At 39.0% G+C, this 24,468-nt stretch overlaps 1 protein-coding gene across 1 annotated transcript in view; it reads left to right on the forward strand.

Annotated features, from left to right (window-relative positions):
* The window catches only part of NF1 (neurofibromin 1), a 293,241-nt gene that overhangs the window by 137,963 nt on the left and 130,810 nt on the right, over positions 1-24,468 (forward strand). The window contains 10 exon segments of the mRNA XM_021704331.2: positions 3,719-4,159; positions 4,549-4,688; positions 4,955-5,077; positions 5,745-5,828; positions 6,502-6,618; positions 7,195-7,376; positions 7,494-7,705; positions 10,986-11,147; positions 11,284-11,387; positions 23,536-23,671. Of these exon segments, the coding sequence (XP_021560006.1) occupies positions 3,719-4,159; positions 4,549-4,688; positions 4,955-5,077; positions 5,745-5,828; positions 6,502-6,618; positions 7,195-7,376; positions 7,494-7,705; positions 10,986-11,147; positions 11,284-11,387; positions 23,536-23,671 (1,701 nt within the window).

Here is a 24,468-nt window from a genome sequence, read left to right on the forward strand (position 1 = left end):
CATTATCAAGGGAAATGTAAAATTATACCAGTGGCACAGACCTGAAAAGCCAGAAATTTATAGTTCATTTGAACCCCATTAAGAAGTATATAAATAAACAGCAGAATTCAAACTAAAGAAAAACACTAACCTAATTTTTTATGTACTGCAGAAGTCAAGACACAAAAGATCTCTTCAGATGGAAGAAGAATGCCATTATCAAAATGTTTCTATTTCAGCTTAAGTTTAACTTATTTAGCCTTTTTAAATATATAATATGACACAGTTCAAGAACATTTAACTGTAATTTGAAAACAGAGTAATCACTACTATGTTCCAAGAGGCAAGAAGAGAATAAGTATTATTGCTTCTGTTGGAGGGGACCTAATCTAGAGTTGCAAAAAGTGCTGAATAAATCGAGGCTGAGTGATAAAATATAAACCCTGTGAGAGAAAAGTCTTTAAACCCATTGTGAAAACTACATTACTAAAACACATGTTGATAATAATACATTAAATGCTGTGAATTCACCACACCTAGTCAATAAGAATATACAAAATGAATTTTGATAACCGTGTAAAAAATTCCTCTCTGCCTGTTGTTGCTTAAATTTTCAAGGCAGCCTTCAGTGAATCTCATTTGAATCTGTCTGTAAACCAGCATACTAAGGAACAGAAAAGTTTCTCTGTTTGATTTTTTAATCCTTCAGAAAGATTGAGTCATATCTTGAACTGTATCCCACAATAAAGTGGAAAGAAAGGAAATTTCTTGCAAACGTTACACAAATTAATGTCTGTTAGAGCATTACTGTTGAATTGATGTTTATGGACTGTAGGTCTTTGACTAAGACATAAATGGGATGCTAAATTGGGAAGATGTTGTTGGAGAAAAGATGTTCTTTTTTTTTTTTGAAAAGATGTTAGTTCTGCATGTGAATTAATCTGAACTAGTTGGCTCTTCACACCCAAATTCTTCATCAAAATCAGCCATGTTTTTTCCTGATTTTGCACTGATCTGGGAGCTACTGCAACTGACATCAGCTGCACCTAGCATATCATCAACAATATGCCCATCATGGTGGTGGTGCTGGTGATGCTAGGGACCAACACAGTGTAGGCAGTTTAATGATTCATTCCCAGTAGTCTCCCCAAGAAAGTCGCCTGTGTGTAATACAAGATTCTTGAGATGCTTGTACTATATGAGCAGTGTTTATTTCCCCTGAAGTATCATGCTCTGGGTCTGGAGAGTATGAACAGGCATCTAGCATTTGTATTTGATTATCTACTGATGGCATTGATTCAGTGTTAAAAAGTAGGTCCTTTCCTATTCTGTCCCTTGTCCCATTTTTTTTTCTGACGGGCTTTGGGAATCCCCTAAGCAAATGCTTGCTTGATTTTCTAACTTGCTGTTCTGAAGATCTATACCACAACTGCTTTTAGGAGGATTATGGCCATGATTGTCATCTTCATCTTCTTTAAGGGCTTTAATATTTGCAATGTCTTCTGACTGTACCTCACTGCTAGGGCTCCCAGCTGACTGGCTTGCATGGCTAGAATTGACCTCATTGCTAGATCCATCACTGTGCCCACTACTGCTACCAGGAGCATTGTTTTCATCTTTACCACTGTTGGCAGTTTCATCGTACTTCCCTGTATGGATTCCTCTGTATCTGAAAGTCGCTGTTGCACATGTTTGGGTCCATTAATAAGTTGTTTATCCATTTCATTGTCACTGCCTCCACTTTGATGGGTATCACTATTAACAATACTTTAAGGACCAGCTGCAGGTGACTAAGGTGATGGAGCTGCTCCTCTGAGCTCTTCCTATTTAATTTAGTATTTTTATTTAATTTAGTATTTATTTAATTTAGTATTAATTTAATATTTAATTTTATTATTTATTTAGCATTTTAAAAAATATTTATTTGACAGAGAGAGACACAGCAAGAGATGAAACACAAGCAGGGGGCGTGGGAGAGGGAGAAGCAGGCTTCCCACTGAGCAGGGAGCCCAATGTGGGGCTCGATCCCAGGACCCTGAGATCATGACCTGAGCCGAAGGCAGATGCTTAATGACTGAGCCACCCAGGCGCCCCTAATTTAGTATTTAATAAAGATACAGAAGAACTTTGTTTAGATAGCTGAGCCTTAGCTGCTATTGCATTATTCCATAATGCTTTTTTTTTTTTTAATGATGCTTTAATTAACATTGATGCCAAGTACAGTGTTTGTTCAGCATGAGCACTTGGCTCAAGAGTTGAGACTGGATTAAAGAGATGTCTAAGTGGTACTGGATCCAAATTCTTAATAAATAAAGGAAATAAGTCACGGATACACCGATTACAGTGTTTCAGCACTGCTGCAGCCCACATGCAGTCAATATGCCAAGTATTTGCCCTTCTGCTGCTAAAAAAAATTCAGAATCACTTGGCGCTGTTTAATAATCTCAGTATGTAAATTTGGTCCAAATGTATGCTCTATCACACTGTTGCTTATAAGCCAGCTGCAAGTTCTTTTGTAGTGGACATTTCTGTGTCTGATACCAATGATTCCTTATTGCACTAATCATTGAAGGTATGAAGCTGATCCATTATCTGACTTAGTCCAGCTAACCTCACAAAGGAGGTGACAGAAAATACTAAAATGCAACATCTAGGCTTTCGTTGTCAGGTGGAGCGTTGTATCCAATGGTTCTTTAACTGTGGTCCGCATTAAGTCACCATGTTGCAAACTGCATTCTGTCTTTACTCTTGTTCAGAGAACTTGCATAAATATGTATAGCCTAGGTCCTGAAAAGGATTATGTGCTGCACGACAGGAGGGAGAGTAGCCGTATTCTAATATTAGCTACAACTGCAGTAAATGCATGTGCCATAAGAGATGGTAGTTTCAGGAGTTCTGTATTCAAAGCAGTCCTTCATGGGAGAAAGGCTATTTTTTCCCCACGAAACAAACATACATAAGGAAGCAAGTGCAGTGGTACTTCTATATCATTTATGTCACAGAATGCCCCTAATATGTTGCTTTCTTGGGTTGGTATGTCTTCAGTAATAGGATGAGTATTAGCTTGTAAGCAGTGTGTAAGGAGAATTGAATTTGAAAAATCTTTGCCACACATAGTAAGATTTTTTTCTTTCTCATCTGTGCTCCATAAACTAACAGGATCAGAATTCTTTGAAGATTCCTTCTCAGATTCTTGTAGAGTTTGATTTTTTTCTATTGTTTCTTGTCTTTCTGCACTTCCTTCATTACCAGCCTTTTTCTGTTCAGTGGTTCTTTTGCTTGATGACCCTCATCTTGCCACGCAGAATCTATGTTAATAGTAGTACAGTGTTTGCAAAGCTGGTCCCAGAGCACTTGAACTTGGGCCATCACTAATAAGTGCACACACTACTTGGTTGAAAATTTCCAAATGCTTATATTCCTTGAAGCAGCATAGACCTTGCCTCTCTGTCCAGGAGTTGGTAAAAGCAAATAATTGGAGTGTATGTATTTCTGAGCTGCAGTCCATAGTCTTCCTTCTATATCTGATATTGCGTGTGTGTCCATCGCTACCTCCATTCTGGCCTTGGGCAGTAAGATACCTTGATGTGACTAGAAATGGTGGAGTGAGGACTTGGATTTTTTAAATGTAAAAAATGTTCTTTTGTCATGGAAGAAATGTTGGATAAAAAGTAATTTTGTCAAGTCTCTCAACCATTTGAGGTTGAATTCATGCTTTCCATAAAAATTTTGTGTTTAGGCTACTGAAAGCCTTCACAAGACCATTGTTAAGAGGCGAATGTCTCATGTGAGTGGAGGAGGATCCATAGATTTGTCTGACACGGACTCCCTACAGGAATGGATCAACATGACTGGCTTCCTTTGTGCCCTTGGGGGAGTGTGCCTGCAGCAGAGAAGCAATTCTGGCCTGGCAACCTATAGCCCACCCATGGGCCCAGTCAGTGAACGCAAGGGTTCCATGATTTCAGTGATGTCTTCAGAGGGAAATGCAGATACACCTGTCAGCAAATTTATGGATCGGCTGTTATCCTTAATGGTGTGTAACCATGAGAAAGTGGGACTTCAAATACGGACCAATGTTAAGGATCTGGTGGGTCTTGAATTGAGTCCTGCTCTTTATCCAATGCTGTTTAACAAATTGAAGAATACCATCAGCAAGTTTTTTGACTCCCAAGGACAGGTAAAGTGTTCTCTGCTTTATTTTTCACCCTTTCCTATGAATAGAGTGACTTGTTTGATAATGAAGCCTTTTTCTTTTTGATTATTTAATTAAATATTGGCATGAACATCACTCACAGTTTTTTAAAAATAGGCAAAAAATTGCAGAAAAAAGAATCATCTAATGTAGGGATCAGTTTTGGGTTTTGGCAACTCTAGTGTGTGGGTGTGCCAGGGGTTACAAATGTCTTGGGTGTGGGTATGAGTGTCTCTGTGTGTCTGTGCACCTGTTTGGATATATGCCTCTGGGTGCATTTCTGCATGTGTATGACATTTAGGTCAGGCAGTTTCATCTCTCTATGGTCTGTCTGCTATGCCTTGATGCCAAAATGTATTTTGTTCTTTATATAGGTTTTATTGACTGACACCAATACTCAATTTGTGGAGCAAACCATAGCTATAATGAAGAACTTACTAGATAATCATACTGAAGGCAGCTCGGAACATCTGGGGCAAGCTAGCATTGAAACAATGATGTTAAATCTAGTCAGGTAAGGATTCTACTGAAATGTAACAGAAACACATCAGTATTGGTAGTTATTAGGGAAATAATTTACCATTCTTTATTGTACCCAAATTGGGATGTGACAATAAGGTAACCAGAAGTTATGTATGTACGCCTATAAATAAAATAAAAACACTGCAGTTTTTGTAGTTACATTTAATCATTCACTGAGAGATTAAAGCATTTAGAAAACCTTCTCTTTTGTTTATATCTGATATTTTTTTCCCCCTGAATGTTTCTGTGTCTAAATAGATATGTTCGTGTGCTTGGGAATATGGTCCATGCAATTCAAATAAAAACAAAACTGTGTCAGTTAGTCGAGGTAATGATGGCAAGGAGAGATGACCTCTCATTTTGTCAAGAGATGAAATTTAGGTGAGTTCTCGAAAGAGCAAAGTGGGGTCTTATAAATCTTATGTTACATGAAGTACAGAAAAATAGTAGGTACTTGATTATCATGGGAAAGGAGGAAGGGGGATGGAAAAGCAGCATTTTACGTTTTTATTTTTCTCTTCCTGTATTTTCAAATTTCCCAAAGCTTTGTGCCCATGGCAGTGGTCCCTTTTTCTAAATTATACTTGAGTTAAGAATTTGATTCTGGGGCGCCTGGGTGGCTCAGTTGGTTAAGCGACTGCCTTCGGCTCAGGTCATGATCCTGGAGTCCCAGGATTGAGTCCCGCATCGGGCTCCCTGCTCAGTAGGGAGTCTGCTTCTCCCTCTGACCCTCACCCCTCTCATGCTCTCTCTCTCATTCTCTCTCTCAAATAAATAAATAAAATCTTTAAAAAAAAAAAAGAAGAATTTGATTCTGTTTCCAAATTGATACCCTGGCTAAGGGAATCAGTATCAGTGGAGGATCAGTATCCAAGTTGCCTGTGAGTGCCCTTCTGACTGTGAAGGTTGGAGTAGTGGTATCTCTTTTATGAAACTGTCATAGCCCCTGAGTGATTTGGCAAACTATTTGCACTTTAAAAAAATATTGACTAAAGGTGTATGTGCGACTTAAAAAATTGCTCTTTTCCTTTTCCCTGCCATTCTTTAGGAATAAGATGGTAGAATACCTGACAGACTGGGTAATGGGAACATCAAACCAAGCAGCAGATGATGATGTAAAATGTCTTACAAGGTAAAAAACAAAACAGAACAAAAACATAAAAGAATGACTTTTAATTAAGTATTAGCAGGTTTACTTGGGGTGTTGATAACTACTTCATAGCTATTATGTCTTTTTTGGATATCAGGCTTTTGCATTTGAATTATATATATATTAATCTTTATTTTCTATTTTTAACTGAAAGACTTTCAGTAAAATCAAATGTGAGAAAGTTTTATTTGGAAAGTTAGTGTTGTCTATTTAGGAAGGATAGTCTATAGTTGTTGGAAAATAAAATGTATAAAGCCTTAGATTGTATTTATTTTATAATCGATGAAGGTATTATTTAAGGAACTTAATTGGCTTGAGTCTCTCTAAAAAGTAATTCCCTGCATTTGCTCTAATAGTAAATACTTATTGCCACATAGCAGAAAATAATTAAACACCAAACTACATAATCATTCACATATATTTCTTTTGTGAGGCTTGGTTTTATGAAAGTTATCACCTTCTCCCTCACTTGAAATGTTTTTGCATTCTGGGTGCGCGTGTTAACTCAAATTATTTAGGTTGTCCTAATAAATAGTTAAATGAAATAGATTATTCCTAAATCCCTAACATTCTCTTAGGAAGGTGTTTATTTGAGGGGAGGGTGGAGTGGAAGAACCTGAAAGATTTATATGGTCCTTAAATTTTCTTTCTTCAGAGACTTGGACCAGGCGAGCATGGAAGCGGTAGTTTCACTCCTGGCTGGTCTTCCGCTGCAGCCGGAGGAAGGAGATGGTGTGGAATTGATGGAAGCCAAATCACAGTTATTTCTTAAGTAAATTTCAGTCCCCAAAAAGGCAAAGCAAAAAACAAAGCCCACACACAACAAAACAAAATCTAACCAAAGTGGCAAATGATTATATTTAGAAAATGGACCTCATTATTGGCAGCTGCCTGTAAAATATAACCCACGCATGAAGCAGTATTCCCTGTGACAGGACTGGGTTAAGAAAACAACTATGTGTTTTGTGTTTTTAAAGAAAATAATCCAAGCAGTGAATTATTGGCAATAAAACCCAGATCACCTCATTAAGTCATTTAAAATAGCATTCTCTAAACTATTTGGACCACTCGTTTTATATGGTAAACACTAAAAGTGATGCATTGACCAGGAAAGATTGCATCTCTTTCGTGCCTGTGTTATGAATATGTACTGGCTTTGTCAGGATAAAATCATATTCAGCACAGCACACTTCATAATGAGCCACACTGGCTGATTACTCCAGGGCTAGAGAGAAACAGATACCCGAGACCACTCATGTGATGCACATATCATGATTCCAGAATATCTGATTAGTCTTCTGGTTGGTGTGGCCTTCACTATGTAAGAGTCAGTCTTTTTATTTCTCAGGTATTTCACATTGTTCATGAACCTTTTGAATGACTGTAGTGAAGTTGAAGATGAAAATGCACAAACAGGTGGCAGGAAACGTGGCATGTCTCGGAGGCTGGCGTCACTGAGGCACTGTACGGTCCTCGCCATGTCAAACTTACTCAATGCTAATGTGGACAGTGGCCTCATGCACTCCATAGGTGAGAGAAAATGAAAGCTTCCTCTAGAAATTGAAAACCTAGGGAATTGGCATGTAAGACAAGAAAATTACTTCAACAGGCTGTGTTAGTAAATTTGCATCTATCTGTCCTTATCAGGTTTAGGTTATCATAAAGATCTTCAGACAAGAGCTACATTTATGGAAGTTCTGACAAAAATCCTCCAGCAAGGCACAGAATTTGACACACTTGCAGAAACGGTGCTGGCCGACCGGTTTGAGAGGCTGGTAGAATTGGTCACAATGATGGGAGACCAGGGAGAGCTCCCAATAGCCATGGCGCTGGCCAACGTGGTCCCGTGTTCTCAGTGGGTGAGTTCATTGAAGAAGTGCGGAACCAGGACCTGGCACATGCTTCTGAATTTATTCACTCCAGGAATGTTTATTTCATGTATTGCTAAAACTTTAGAGCTGAAAGAAACTTCAGATATTATTTGAGTGGTTTTCAGCTGTGGGAAAGTAGCTGGAGCCTCAGTAGTGATCTTGCCTGAACTATGAGGATCTTATTCCTCATACTTAGAGTGAAACTCAGATTCCTTCCCTGTTCCACTGAAATATTCCATTTAAACACTGATCAAATATATATACTTAAGATTTTATTTATTAGAGAAAGAGTATGCATGCATAAGTTGGGGGAGGGGCAAAGGGAGCGGGAAAAGCAGACTCCCTGTTGAGCAGGGAGCTCGGTGAGGCTCAATCCCAGGACCCTGAGATCATGACCTGAGCCGAAGGCAAATGCTTAACTGACTGAGCCACCCAGGTGCCTCCCAAAATAGATGATGCATAGATAGGTAGATAGGTAGATAGATAGATAGATAGATAGATAGTTAATATGTGTATAATATGTGTGTATATACATATACATATACATACCCTGATCAAAAGAAAATTAAAACCCCTGACGTGGGGGCGCCTAGGTGGCTCAGTCAGTTAAACGTCTGCCTTCAGCTCAGGTCAAGATCCCGGGGTCCTGGGATCAAGCCCCAGGTCAGGCTCTCTAATTGATGGGGAGCCTGCTTCTCCCTCTGCCTGCCACCCTGCCTACTTGTGCATGCATGCCTACTCTCTCTCTCTCTCAAATAAATGAATGAAATCTTAAACAAACAAACATGACGTGGTCTGGTGCTTTCGTGTATTAAATGAAATGATTAGGGTTAAAGGTTGTATTTAGTTGTCATTAATGCTAGAGCTAGAATTGAAGGCTTGTGTGTCCGGGTCACAACTCATTTTTCTATAATGCACTGTACGATTTTTAAAAAAATGTAAGCACTATATTTGCATTTGAAATTATGTTGCTTGTTTTAAATATGAAGATATAATATGCCTATTTAGCCTCTCAATAAAAAATTGTCTTGAAACCATACTATTTTTTAACAGTATATGCTAGAAATTTGAGAAGGGTTGTCCTTTTCCATGTTAAAAAGCTATTCAGTTTATATTGTACCAAAAATGGTCTCAGTTTAGTAAATTATAACTAATAAGGTAATCTGTCACTGCCTTTTCTGCTTAAAAGCTGTAGGATCTTATTCCTTGTACTTAAAGCAAAATTTAAACTCTTTACTCTGGCTTTACAAGGCTCTACCCAACCTGGGTTCTGCCTAATTGCTGACATTGTCTCATGCCACTTTCCTTCTTGTTCACCAAACTTAAACCATGCTGGCCATCAAACATGGTAGGCTTATCTCCACCTTAGGGAGCAGCCTTGCTGCCGCTGCCACCGCCACCCCTGCCACTGCCTAGAATGCTTCTTCCCTGATCTCTTACGGGGCCAACTTTCTTGTTACTCAAGTTTCAGTGCAGGGGTCTCTATTTTAATGAGGTCTTTTTGGCCATCCGGCAAGAACCACAATTATAGTCATTCCATCACATTACCTTGTTCAGTTTTCTTTGTAGCATTTATTGACTATGTGAAATTATTTTTCATTCTACCATAATGTGAGCCCTGTGAAAGCAGAGACCTTGGCTGTCTTGTTCACTGCTGTAGTACTCGGAGTAGAGCCTGGCACATAACAAGGACACAGTAAATAATTGTTTAACGAACAAAGGTGGAATCCCGCTTGGAGCTCTAGGGAGTTAGAACAAGGAATTTATTGAAATTCTCTTGAAATCTAACATTGCAGAAATCTTCATATGTTTTGAAAATGGATATTCTAAATTACCTTTTTAGGACCTACCTGTAATTAGTCAGCACTAAAAATTATCAGTAATTCTCTTAATAAAAAAGAATCAGTTAAATCCAAGAAACTTTTAATTCATTCTGTTTTCTTTCAGTAAGTCATTTCTAATGAGTTTCATATGACTTTTTTTTTTGAGAAAGACTTTTGTATTAGGCCAGATCTGTTAGAGCTATATCTAAAGGAGAACCAAATACAAGATAACTTTTTAAAAAAAAATGTAATTCTCTTTTGTAAATTTTAAATTCTGTTAACGTTTTCAGAACTTTGCAGAGGAGGGATCAGAATGGGGGAAAAAATTAGCACAGTACTCTAGAAACATATTTTGTAATTGAATTATCGCTCATAATTATACTTGATTTTAAAATGGAGGAATTTTTATATCTAGTCAAATACATGTAACATAACTGTAGGGCATAGAGCAGAATATTTGGGTCTTCTTTGGCTTCTAGATTCTGTGTTTAGAATTGTGAAATTTTTTTCCTTGACTTGGATATCAGAATTGATCAGGTAAGAATTAGAAGGGCTATGGGCCATGATCTTGACTTTGTTGTCACTGCTTGAAGGGTGGGGCCTCTTTTTATGGCTACCCCTATTCTCTGTAAATCTCTTTGCAGCATGTGTGGTTAAACAATGATTTACTATGACATCATTTTTCTTGAGTGTACCAAAAAATACTATGGGGAATTATGAGGGTTACCAGTTAGGTAGGAATCAGCTGCCAACCCTGGCTTTGTACATAAATCTTGCTAATCTCTTGTTTCTGAATGCACAGCCCAAATCTTTTTCCTGACTTCCTGCAAATCCTGTAGTCTTTCCATTTTTGTTATTTCTCTGCTGAGCCCATGTTCAGTATGCTCTGACTTTCCCTGACCACATGAACAGAGAATAGAGGTTTTGTGGTCACCGAAGTGTTATTCCTGCTCACTGATTTCCTAAGAAAATGATCTGGGCATATCAAACAAATCAAACTTTGCCATCGTGTTCTATTTCTGCTCTCTTTGATTTTGTCATAATTTGAACTGAATCCCGGATTTTTTTCTTCTCCTGGTAAAGCCTAGGCTTCTTTCATTTTTCATCAGTTAATCTTTAGAATTAACAGCTGCTGGGGTGCCTGGCTGGCCCAGTCGGAAGAGTGCAACTCTTGATCTCAGGGTTGTGAGTTTGAGCCCCACACTGAGTGTAGAAATTGCTTAAATAAACAAATTGCTTTTAAAAAAGAATTAACAGCTGCTGTAGGCATGAAGAAATAGTCGTCTATCATAGACAAATGTACACAGATAAATACCAGGGGAAAAATTAATTAGTCACCATTGAATTGGCTTTAGCAGGTGGTTGACAGCTTTGGATTTACCTTTCAGTTTCCTGCTGAAGAAAAAATGGAATTATGCACACTAACAATTTTGTTTTGTTCTCAGGATGAACTAGCTCGAGTTCTAGTGACTCTGTTTGATTCTCGGCATTTACTCTACCAACTGCTCTGGAACATGTTTTCTAAGGAAGTAGAATTGGCAGACTCCATGCAGACTCTTTTCCGAGGAAACAGCTTAGCCAGTAAAATAATGACCTTCTGTTTCAAGGTTTGTATCCATTTATCTTTTTTTTTTGCACCAAGCTATGGCAAACTGATTACATGCAGAACATACAGAACAGAATATCTTTAATGCAAGACATTTGGGGAAGGCATAATAAATTCCTACTTTTATATTTCTTTAGGTATATGGTGCTACCTACCTACAAAAACTCCTGGATCCGTTATTACGAATTGTGATCACATCCTCTGATTGGCAGCATGTTAGCTTTGAAGTGGATCCTACCAGGTTTGTCATCCTCTCATCTACAACTTGATTCCACTTTTCCACTACCCTGCATGAGAACAGTCCCTCACAGTTTCTCCCCTTGATTCTTAAAATTAGCCTTTAATTATAAAAATTACACACAAATACACTTTTCTTTAAAAATTTACAGGTATCTTCGACAAGCACCTCTAGAGACATAGCACTGTTACGAGTTAAGTGTGTCTTTTGCCTATTTTCAGTGCAGTTGCATATACATATACATAAATCTAGTTGTAGAGACTATACATATGAGTGCTTGATATAAATGGAAACATTGTATACATGGTTTTGCAACATAATTTTATTAATTTTTTATTTAAATTCAATTTAATTAGCATATAGTGTATTATTAGTTTTCCTTCCCTTCCCTTATGTTCATCTGTTTTGTTTCTTAAATTCCACATGCGTGAAAGCATATGGTCTTTGTCTTTCTCTGACTGACTTATTTGGCTTAGCATAGTACACTCTAGTTCTATTCACGATGCTGCAAATGGCAAGATTTCATTCTTTTTGATGGTTGAGTAATATTCCATTATATACACACACACACACACACACACACACACACACCCCACATCTTCTTATCCATTCACCTGTTGATGGCTCTTTCCATATTTTGGCAATTGTGGACTTTGCTGCTATAAACATTGGGGTACATGTGCCCCTTCGAACCACAATGTTTGTATCCTTTGAATAAATACCTAGTTTTGCAACTTAATTTTTTTCTTTTTTAAATTTTATTATGTTATATTAATCACCATAATTTACATCATTAATTTTTGATGTAGTGATCCATGATTCATTGTTTGCGTATAACACCCAGTGCTCCATGCAGAACGTGCCCTCTTTAAAACCCATCACCAGGCTAACCCATCCCCCTAGTCCACTCCCCTCTAGAACCCTCAGTTTGTTTCTCAGAGTCCATAGTGTCTCATGGTTCGTCTCCCCTCCGATTCCCCCCTCTTCATTTTTCCCGTCATACTATCTTTTTTTTTTTTTTAACATATAATTATTTGTTTCACAGGTACAGGTCTTTGATTCAACAGTCCTACACAATTCACAGTGCTCACCATAGCACATACCCTCCCCAATGTCTATCACCCAGCCACCCCATCCCTCCCCCCCCCCGCCACTCCAGCAACCCTCAGTTTGTTTCCTGAGATTAAGAATTCCTCATATCAGTGAGATCATATAATACATGTCTTTCTCTGATTGACTTATTTCGCTCAGCATAATACCCTCCAGTTCCATCCACGTCGTTGCAAATGTCAAGATTTCATTCCGTTTGATGGCTGCATAATATTCCATTGTATATATATACCACCTCTTCTTTATCCATTCATCTGTCAAAGGACATCTTGGCTCTTTCCATAATTTGGCTGTTGTGGACATTCCTGCTGTAAACATCAGGGTGCACGTACCCCTTCGGATCCCTACATTTGTATCTTTGGGGTAAATACCCAGTAGTGCAATTGCTGTGTGGTATGGTAGCTCTATTTTCAACTTTCTGAGGAACCTCCATACAGTTTTCCAGAGTGGCTACACCAGCTTGCATTCCCACCAACAGTGTAGGAGGGTTCCCCTTTCTCCACATCCCCGCCAACATCTGTCGTTTCCTGACTTGTTAATTTTAGCCATTCTGACTGGTGTGAGGTGGTATCTCATTGAGGTTTTGATTTGGATTTCCCTGATGCCGAGCGATGTTGAGCACTTTTTCATGTGTCTGTTGGCCATTTGGATGTCTTCTTTGGAAAAATGTCTGTTCATGTCTTTTGCCCATTTCTTGATTGGATTCTTTGTTCTTTGGGTGTTGAGTTTGATTAGTTCTTTATAGATTTTGGATACTAGCCCTTTATCTGATATGTCATTTGCAAATATCTTCTCCCATTCTGTCGGTTGTCTGTTGGTTTTGTTGACTGTTTCCTTTGCTGTGCAAAAGCTTTTTATCTTGATGAAGTCCCAGTAGTTCATTTTTGCCCTTGCTTCCCTTGCCTTTGGCGATGTTTCTAGGAAGAAGCTGCTGCGGCTGAGGTCGAAGAGGTGGCTGCCTGTGTTCTCCTTTAGGATTTTGATGGACTCCTGTCTCACATTGAGGTCTTTCAACCATTTGGAGTCCATTTTTGTGTGTGGTGTAAGGAAATGGTCCAGTTTAATTCTGCATGTGGCTGTCCAATTTTCCCAACACCATTTGTTGAAGAGACTGTCTTTTTTCCATTGGACATTCTTTCCTGCTTCGTCGAAGATTAGTTGACCATAGAGTTGAGGGTCCATTTCTGGGCTCTCTATTCTGTTCCATTGATCTATGTGTCTGTTTTTGTGCCAGTACCATACTGTCGTGATGATGACAGCTTTGTAATAGACCTGGAAGTCCGGAATTGTGATGCCGCCAGCTTTGCTTTTCTTTTTCAACATTCCTCTGGCTATTCGGGGTCTTTTCTGGTTCCATACAAATTTTAGGATTATTTGTTCCGTTTCTTTGAAAAATCTTGATGGTATTTTGATGAGGATTGCATTAAATGTGTAGATTGCTCTAGGTAGCATTGACATCTTCACAATATTTGTTGTTCCAATCCATGAGCATGGAACGTTTTTCCATTTCTTTGTGTCTTCCTCAATTTCTTTCATGAGTATTTTATAGTTTTCTGAGTACAGATTCTTTGCCTCTTTGGTTAGATTTATTCCTAGGTATCTTATGGTTTTGGGTGCAATTGTAAATGGGATCGACTCCTTAATTTCTGTTTCTTCTGTCTTGTTGTTGGTGTATAGGAATGCCACTGACTTCTGTGCATTGATTTTCTATCCTGCCACTTTACTGAATTCCTGTATGAGTTCTAGCAGTTTTGGGGTGGAGTCTTTTGGGTTTTCCATATAAAATATGATATCATCTGCAAAGAGTGAGAGTTTGACTTCTTCTTTGCCAATTAGGATGCCTTTTATTTCTTTTTGTTGTCTGATTGCTGTGGCTAGGACTTCTAATACTATGTTGAATAGCAGTGGTGATAGTGGACATCCCTGCCGCATTCCTGACCTTAGGGGGAAAGCTCTCAGTTTTTCCCCATTGAGAATGATATTCACTGTAGGTTTTTCATAGATGGCTTTTATGATATTGAGGTAGGTACCCTCTATCCCTATACTCTGAAGAGTTTTGATCAAGAGAGGATGCTGTACTTTGTCAAATCCTTTTTCTGCATATATTGAGAGGATCATATGGTTCATGTTCTTTCTTTTATTAATGTATTATATCACACTGATTGATTTGCAGATGTTGAACCAACCTTGCAGCCCAGGGATAAATCCCACTTGGTCATGGTGAATAATCCTTTTAATGTACTGTTGGATCCTATTGGCTAGTATTTTGGTGAGAATTTTTGCATCCATGTCCATCAGGGATATTGGTCTGTAATTCTCCTTTTTGATGGGGTCTTTGTCTGGTTTTGGGATCAAGGTAATGGTGGCCTCATAAAACGAGTTTGGAAGTTTTCCTTCCATTTCTATTTTTTGGAACAGTTTCAGAAGAATAGGTATTTAATTCTTCTTTTTTTTTTTTTATTAAAGATTTTATTTATTTATTCATGAGAGACAGAGAGAGAGAGAGGCAGAGGGAGAAGCAGGCTCCCAAGGAGCAGAGAGCCCGATGTGGGACTTGATCCCAGGACTCTGGGATCATGACTTGAGCCGAAGGCAGACGCTTAACCATCTGAGCCACCCAGGCGCCCGGTATTTAATTCTTCTTTAAATGTTTGGTAGAATTCCCCTGGGAAGCCATCTGGCCCTGGGCTTTTGTTTGTTGGGAGATTTTTGATGGCTGCTTCAATTTCCTTAGTGGTTATAGGTCTGTTCAGGTTTTCTATTTCTTCCTGGTTCAGTTTTGGTAGTTGATACATCTCTAGGAATGCATCCATTTCTTCCAGGTTATCTAATTTGCTGGCATAGTTGTTCATAATATGTTCTACAATTGTTTGTATTTCTTTGGTGTTGGTTGTGGGATCTCTCCTCTTTCATTCATGATTTTATTTATTTGGGTCCTTTCTCTTTTCTTTTTGATAAGTCTGGCCAGGGGATTATCATACTTATTAATTCTTTCAGAGAACCAGCTCCTGGTTTTGTTGATCTGTTCTACTGTTCTTTTGGTTTCTATTTCATTGATTTCTGCTCTGATCTTTATTATTTCTCTTCTCCTGCTGGGTTTAGGCTTTATTTGCTGTTCTTTCTCCAGTTCCTTTACATGTAGGGTTAGGTTGTGTGTTTGAGACCTTTCTTGTTTCTTGAGAGAACTTTGTATTGCTATATACTTTCCTCTTAGGACCGCCTTTGCTGCATCCCAAAGATTTTGAACAGTTGTGTTTTCATTTTCATTGGTTTCCATGAATTTTTTAAATTCTTCTTTAATTTCCTGGTTGACCCATTCATTCTTTAGTAGGATGCTCTTTAGCCTCCATGTATTTGAGTTCTTTCCGACTTTCCTCTTGTGATTGAGTTCTAGTTTCAAAGCATTGTGGTCTGAAAATAGGCAGGGAATGATCCCAGTCTTTTGTTACCAGTTGAGACCTGATTTGTGACCTAGGATGTGATCTATTCTGGAGAATGTTCCATGGGCACTAGAGAAGAATGTGTATTCTGTTGCTTTGGGATGGAATGTTCTGAATATGTCTGTGAAGTCCATTTGGTCCAGTGTGTCATTTAAAGTCTTTATTTCCTTGTTGATCTTTTGCTTAGACGATCTGTCCATTTCAGTGAGGGGGGTGTTAAAGTCCCTCACTATTATTGTATTGTTGTCGATGTGTTTCTTTGCTTTTCTTATTAATTGCCTTATATAATTGGCCGCTCCCATGTTAGGGGCATAGATATTTACAGTTGTTAGATCTTCTTGTTGGATAGACCTTTTAAGTAGGATATAGTGTCCTTCCTCATCTTATTACAGTCTTTGGTTTAAAATCTAATTTGTCTGATATAAGGATTGCCACCCCAGCTTTCTTTTGGTGTCCATTAGCATGGTAAATGGTTTTCCACCCCCTCAATTTCAATCTGGGGGTGTCTTTGGGTCTAAAACGAGTCTCTTGCAGACAGCATATCGATGGGTCTTGTTTTTTAATCCAATCTGATAGCCTGTGTCTTTTGATTGGGGCATTTAGCCCATTTACATTCAGGGTAACTATTGAAAGATAAGAATTTAGTGCCATTGTATTGCCTGTAAGGTGACTGTTACTGTATATTGTCTGTGTTCCTTTCAGGCTCTCTGTTTGCTTAGAGGACCCCTTTCAAGATTTCTTGTAGGGCTGGTTTCGTGTTTGCAAATTCCTTTAGTTTTTGTTTGTCCTGGAAGCTTTGATCTCTCCTTCTATTTTCAATGACAGCCTAGCTGGATATAGTATTCTTGGCTGAATATATCCTGCCAGTCCTTTGTGGCCTGCCAGGTCTCTGTGGATAGGTCTGTTGCCAATCTAATGTTTCTCCCATTGTAGGTTACAGATCTCTTCTCCTGAGCTGCTTTCAGGATTTTCTCTTTGTCTCTGAGACTTGTAAGTTTTACTATTAGATGTTGGGGTGTTGACTTATTTTTATTGATTTTGAGAGGGGTTCTCTGTGCCTCCTGGATTTTGATGCCTGTTTCCTTCCCCAAATTAGGGACGTTCTCTGCTATAATTTGCTCCGTTATACCTTCTGCCCCTCTCTCTCTTTCTTCTTCTTCTGGGATCCCAATTATTCTAATGTTGTTTCGTCTTATGGTATCACTTATCTCTTGAATTCTGCCCTTGGGATCCAGTAGTTGTTTATCTCTTTTTCTCACCTTCTTTATTTTCCATCATTTGGCCTTTTATATCACTAATTCTCTCTTCTGCTTCATTTATCCTAGCAGTTAGAGCCTCCATTTTTGATTGTACCTCATTAATAGCCCTTTTGATTTCGACTTGGTTAGATTTTAGTTCTTTTATTTCTCCAGAGAGAGTTTCTCTAATATCTTCCATGCTTTTATCAAGCCCAGCTAGTATCTTTAAAATCGTCATTCTGAACTCTAGTTCTGACATCTTACTAATATCCATATTGATTAGGTCCCTGGCAGTTGGTACTGCCTCTTGTTCTTTTTTTTTCAGGTGATTTTTTTCGTCTTGTCATTTTGTCCGGAGGACAATAGATGAATGAGAGAACAAAATGCTAATAGGGTAACAACAACCCCAGAAAAATATACACTAAACAAATCAGAAGAGACCTGAAACCGGGGGAAAAGAAAGGGAAAGAAAGGAAAAAGAAAAAGATACAAAAAAAAAAAAAAAGAAGAATATGATCAAATATGATCAGGCTGGTGAATAGATCAGTGCCACACACTAGGTTTTGGGCATATTTTGGTCTGTTAGAAGAAACTGCCTCCCAAAATTTTGGGTAAATATGATGAAGGGATGGAATATGACTGTAAAGATGAAAATTATAAAAGATTTTATAAACGGAATTGATAAGAAATTGGTTGAAAAAAGAAAGAAGAGAAATTAAAAAAAAAAAAGGGAGAGAATGTGATCAGGCCAGAGACTGGAACAAAGCCATACACTAGAGATTTAGGGTATATTTTGGTCTGTTAGAAGAAACTGTATCCCAAAATTTTAAAGAGGGAACAACTTATATATATACCAAAAATAAGGTTAACTACTATGAAGGGATAGAATATGACTCTAAAAATGAAAAATGGATTTTTAAGAAAGGTATTGATAAGATGTTCATTGAAAAAGGGAAAAAGAAAAATTCAAAAAAAAAATAGAAAAAGAAAAACAAGAAAATTTAAAAAAATTAACTTTGAAAGACTAACGAATCGGGGAAAAAAGCCATGAATTCTATGTGCAGTATTCCCCTAGCGCTAGAGTTCTGCCATTCTCATTGATTGATAAACTTGGTCTTGGCTGGCTGTTCTTGCTGATCTTCTAGGGTTGGGGCCTGTTGCTGTGGTTCCCAAATGTCTTTGCCGGAGGCGGAATTGCCCTGCCCTTGCCGGTCCGGGCTAAGTAATCTGCTCGGATTTGCTCTCGGGAGCTTTTGTTCCCTGCAAGCTTTCTGTACAGCTTTGGAGGATGAGAGTGAAAATGGCGGCCTCCAATCTCTGGCCTGGAGGAGCCAAGAACTCGGGGCCCGCTCCTCAGTGCGCCCCCAGAGAAAAGCAGTCAATCACTCCCGTCTCCCCGGTCTCCGGCCACTCTCTGTGCTCACCTGGCCTGTGACCGAGCATTTCTATCTCTGGCACACAACCCCATGTGGAATCTCCAAACCCCGCAGATCCCTACGGTGCGCTCCTGTGTTGCTCCTCCCAGGGGAGGAAGGGGAGTCTCCCCAGATCTGCCTCTTGCTGGGTCCCTGCTGGAGGAGCAGTGGCCCGACTGTGCCGTGGATCACGGTTTATGGCAACCCCCAGCTGAGAGCCCGCACCTCGGCTCCGTCTCTGCAGTCGGCTTCCCCACTCCCAATACCTGGGAGCTCTGCTGCACTCAGGCACCCCCGGTCTTTCTGTGACCCCAAGGGTCCTGAGACCACACTGTCCCAGCGAGGGTTCCACCCCCCACTTAGCCACTGGAGCGACGACCCTCAGTGGAGCCGACTTCTAAAAGTTCCGATTTTGTGCTCCACTGCTCTGTCACTTACCAGAAGCAGCAGATGGAGTCCCCCTCCCCTGCTGTCTATCTTCCCAAATATCGCCTTGGATTCACTTCTCCGTGCGTCCTACCTTCCAGATAGTGGTCGCTTTTCTGTTCAGAGAGGTGCTGCTATTCTTTTCTTCAATCTCCTGTTGAGTTTGTAGGTGTTCAGAATGATTTGATCCCTACCTGGGTGAATTCCTGGAACCAGACGAAATTTAGGTCTCCTACTCCTCCGCCATCTTGCTCCACAACTTAATTTTTTTTTTCACTTTTTTTTTTTTTAAGGTTTTATTTATTTGACAGAGAGAAAGACAGCCAGAGAGGGAACACAAGCAGGGGGAGTGGGAGAGGGAGAAGCAGGCTTCCCACAGAGCAGGGAGCCTGATGCTGGGCTTGATCCCAGGACCCTGGGATCATGACCTGAGCCAAAGGCAGACGCTTAACGACTGAGCCACCCAGGCGCCCCCACAACTTAATTTTTTTAACTTAGCTCTATCTCATAGATCTTTCTATGTCACTATAGAAAGATTAATCTCATTCTTTTTACCTGCTATTTATTTATTTATTTATTTATTTATTTTATTTTTTTTTTTTAAAGATTTTATTTATTTATTTGACAGAGAGATAGTGAGAGCAGGAACACAAGCAGGGGGAGTGGGAGAGGGAGAAGCGGGCCTCCTGCCGAGCAGGGAGCCCGATGTGGGACTCGATCCCAGGACCCTGGGATCATGACCCGAGCCGAAGGCAGACGCTCAACGACTGAGCCACCCAGGCGCCCCTTTACCTGCTATTTAATACTTCATAGTTTGGCTGTATAATTATTTATTTAGTCAATACTGTATTGATCTTACTTTGTTTTTTCAATCAGACTTTAAAATGTATTTTTTTAAAGATTTTATTTATTCATTTGAGACAAAGAGACACAGAGAGAGAGAGAGAGAGAGAGACAGAGAACATGAGCAGGGAGAAGGGCAGAGGGAGAGGGAGAAGCAGACTCCCCACTGAGCCAGGAGCCCGATGTGGGGCTCAATCCCAGGACCCTGGGATCGTGACCTGGGCCGAAGGCAGATGCTTACCCATCTGAGCCACCCAGGTGCCCCTTTCAATCAGATTTTAAAAATTATTATTGAAGTATAATTGACACACAATGTTATATTAGTTTCAGGTATACAGTATTTTGGTTTCACAGTTCTGTATATTACTCAGTGATCTTCATGATAAGTGCAGTCACCATCTGTCACCATGCAACGTTGTTACAACATTATCGACTATATCCCCTATGCTGTACTTTTCATTTTCATCTCCATGACTTACTTATTTTATAACTGGAAGTTTGTACCACTTAATCCCCTTCACCTATATCACCCATCCCCTCAGCCACCTCTCCTCTGGCAACCACCAGTTTGTTCTCTGTATTTGAAAGTGTGGGTTTTTTTTTTTGTTCATTTGTTTTGTTTTTTAGGATTTATTTATTTATTTGAGAGAGCAAGTGCACGAGTGGGAGGGTCAAAGAGGGAGGGAGGGAGAATCTGAAGCAGACTCTATGTGCTGAGCACGAGCCTGACACTGGGCTCAATCTCACAACCCTGACATCACAACCTGAGCTGAAACCAAGAGTCAGTTGCTTAACCTACTGTACCACCCAGGCACCCCTGTTTTGTTTTTTAGATTTCACATATAAGTGAAGTCATACAGTATTTGCCTTTCTCTGACTTACTTCACTTAGCATAATAACTTCTAGGTCCATCCATGTTGTTGCAAATGGCAAGATTGCATTCTTTTGTAATGGCTGAGTAATATTCCTGCGCACGCATGCGTGTGTGTGTGTGTGTGTGTATAACACTTTATCTGTTCATCTATCGATGGACACCTGAGTTGCTTCTATTGAGTTGGCTATTGTAAATAATGCTGCAGTAAACATAGGAGTGCGTGTATCTTTTCAATTAGTTTTCATTTTCTTTGGGTAAATACCAGGTAATGGGAATTACTGGATCATATGGTATTTTCATTTTTAATTTTTTGAGGAACCTCCACACTGTTTTTCACAATGCACCAATTTACATTCCCATCAACAGGGCACAGGTGTTTCCTTGTCTTCATATCCTCATCAATACCTGTTATTTCTTATTGTTTTTGATATTAACCATTCTGACTGGTGTGAGGTAATACCTCACTGTGGTTTTGATTTGCATTTTCCTGATGATTAGTGATGTTGAGCATTTTTTCATGTGTGTGTGGATCACCTTTATGTCTTGGAAAAATGTCTTTTCAGGTGCTCTGTCCATTTTTCATTTTTCTTTTTTTGTTTTTTTAAAGATTTATTTATATTGGAGAGGGAGCGAGAGAGAGAGTGCACAAGTGGGGCAGAGGGTAGGGGCAGTGGGAAAGGGAGAAGCAGACTCCCAGCTGAGCAGGGAGCCCAACGGGGCTCAATCCCAGGACTCTGGGGTCATGACCTGAGCCGAAGGCAGACGCTTAACCGACTGAGCCACCCAGGCACTCCCCCTTTTTCCCCCACTCTGTCCATTTTTTAAATCAGATTATTTGGGTATTTGAGTGTTGTGTGAGTTCCTTATATATTTTGGATATTAATCCCTTATCAGTTACGTCATTTGCAAATATATTCTCCCATTCAGTAGGTTGCTATTTCATTTTATTGATGGTTTCCTTGCTGTGCAAAAGCTTTTTATTTTGGTGTAGTCCCAATAGTTTATTTTTGCTTTTGTTTCCCTTGCCTGTGGAGATATATCCATAAATATGTTGTTAAGGCTGATATCCAAGGGATCACTCTCTATGTTTTCTTTTAGGAGTTTTATGGTTTCAGGTCTCATATTTAGGGGTTTAATCTATTTAGAGTTTGTTTTTGCATATGCTATAAGAAATTGCTCCAGTTTCAATCTTTTGCACATAGCTGTCCAGTTTCTCAATTCCATTTATTGAAAAGACAGTCTTCCTCATTGTATATTCTTGCCTACTTTGTCATAGATTAATTGACAGTATAGGCATAGGTTTATTTCTGGGCTCTTTTTTCTGTTCCATTGATCTGTGTGACTGTTATTGTGCCAGTACCATACTGTCTTGATTACTGTAGTTTTGTAGTATATCTTGACATCTGGGATTGTGATACCTCTAGTTTTTAATTCTTTCTCAAGATTTCTTTGTCTCTTTGAAGTCTTTTGTGATTCTTTAGAATTATTTATTCCAGTTTGGTAAAAACACTTGGTATTTTGACAGGAATTGTATTGACTCTGCAGATTGCTTTGGGTGTATACACATTTTAATAATATTAATTCTTCCAATCCATGAGCATGGTGTATCTTTCCTCTAGTTTGTGTTGTTGTCAGTTTCTTTCATCAGTGTCTTATAATTTTAAGAGTATAGAGGTCTTTCACCACTTTGGTTGAATATTTTCCTAGGTATTTTATTCTTTTTGGTACAGTTGTAAATAGTGATCCCATTGACTTTGCTGTGATTTCCCCATTATTGCCCCAACATTGTCTTTTTCATTTTTCAGGTCATTTGCTGTAGGAATTATTATGAAACTTAAATCTTCTTGTTACTCTGTTTCATAGAACATCTGTTGTTCCCTGTTGACTACAAGATAAAGTACAGAGTTTTCTAACTGTAATTCATTATCACCTGTCATTCTTTCATGTGTTCTCTGTACATTAGCTCCAATAAAATATGCACATATTGTATATTTTTAAAGTGGCTTGACACATGGATTCATTGGGGTTGGAGATGCCTAATAAATAATATTCCTCTTCCCTGCCCTAGTTCAAAACCAGGAATGGAAGGAGGAGGGCTGGGAGGGAAGCACTCAGGAATCAGCTGTCACCTTGTCTTCTTTCCTTCCTTCCTTTCTTTTTTTTAAGATTTTATTAATTTATTTGAGATAGAGAGCGAGAACACGAGGCGGGGTGGGGATCAGGGAGGAAGGGCAGAGGGAGAGAGAGAAGAGAGAAGCCGACTCTCCATTGATCAGGAGCCTGACTCAAGGCTCGATCCCAGGACTCTGGGATCATGACCTGAGCTGAAGGCAGACTCTTAACTGACTGAGCCACCCTGGTGCCCTTTACCTTTATTTCTGATAACAGTTTTTAGAGTATGTGACTTTTGATCCTGTGGGCAAATAGGCTCACTAATACTTCACCTTGAATTGGACTCATCTACCCCATCCCTTGCACAGCTGGATAACTACAGACTTGCCTCACAGAAAAGCTTTTTACCCTAAAGGTGGAGAGCAAACCAGAATACATCTTTTCTGCAGGCAGACATACCCAGAATGGAAAAGATGGCACTAAGCTGAGTATATACTAAATTTGTGAGAATATAAGGGGATAAGAATTCTTATACACAGTTCTCAGTATTGTCTTTTTGCAGTTTTTTAAATTCAAATTGAGATCCCAGCAAAGTTCAAACATTGCATTTGGCTGAAAGTCTCTTTTAAAGAGTACTTTTATTTGTTTACTGTAAATGGATTTTACCTTCTCTCTCTTTTTTTTTTTTTGCAGGTTAGAGCAGTCAGAGAGCCTTGAGGAAAACCAACGGAACCTTCTTCAGATGACTGAAAAGTTCTTCCATGCCATCATCAGTTCCTCCTCAGAATTTCCCCCTCAGCTTAGAAGTGTGTGCCACTGTTTATACCAGGTATGCTTAAGCCTAGAGAGCACCATTATTAATCCAAAGCTGAAGTAAAAAGAATGCTTTACTAAAGAGGGATTTAGCTGCTGATAGTGGGTGGTTGAAAATACGGAGTCAATGTGGATGACTAATACATTAAGAATTATTGGAGTTGGCTTTGAAAAAACTTAAATATTGCTCAGGAGACAGTTTGAAGTATTTTAAGGGAGTACTAAAAATAATAAATTTTCCTTGCATTGGAAGCAAGTTTAAAATACACAGAATCTATTGGGTATAATAGACATGGTTGATATAAGATACATTATGGAATTTTTTTGGTTATCTTTTGCCTGAATTACTCATAGGGTTTTTCACATGTGAGGCAGCTCTACTCCTTGCTTTTTATACTGTTGAAATGCTTGATTTATAATTTTGATGTCTTCTTAAAGATGTCATGTGTTCTTGTCAGGTTTTCCTAGGACAAACTAATCTGTTTATTTTATATAGAATGCTACTTATAAAATATATTGCATCATCATTCAGATCAAATTATTACACTTTCTAGTGCTAGCACTGCAGTAATGCTTCTGGGTTCAGATGTCCACAGTCATCCCCTGTATATTGAGGAAATTAGGTCTGTGTTCTTTTTATGGCTTTCACTGTGTTTTTGAATTGCATATGTAGTTTCAAGGATGATTTAATCATTCCAGGGGAAATTAGTGCAGATCTATATTAGCCTGTTTAAACTGTGATTCTGGAAGAAACATTAGTGGGTCTGGAGTTTGGGACAGGGGTGGGTACAGGGGAAAGAATTTATGCATTTA

The sequence above is a fragment of the Neomonachus schauinslandi genome, chromosome 15, assembly GCF_002201575.2.
Source record: "Neomonachus schauinslandi chromosome 15, ASM220157v2, whole genome shotgun sequence".
NCBI lineage: Eukaryota > Metazoa > Chordata > Mammalia > Carnivora > Phocidae > Neomonachus > Neomonachus schauinslandi.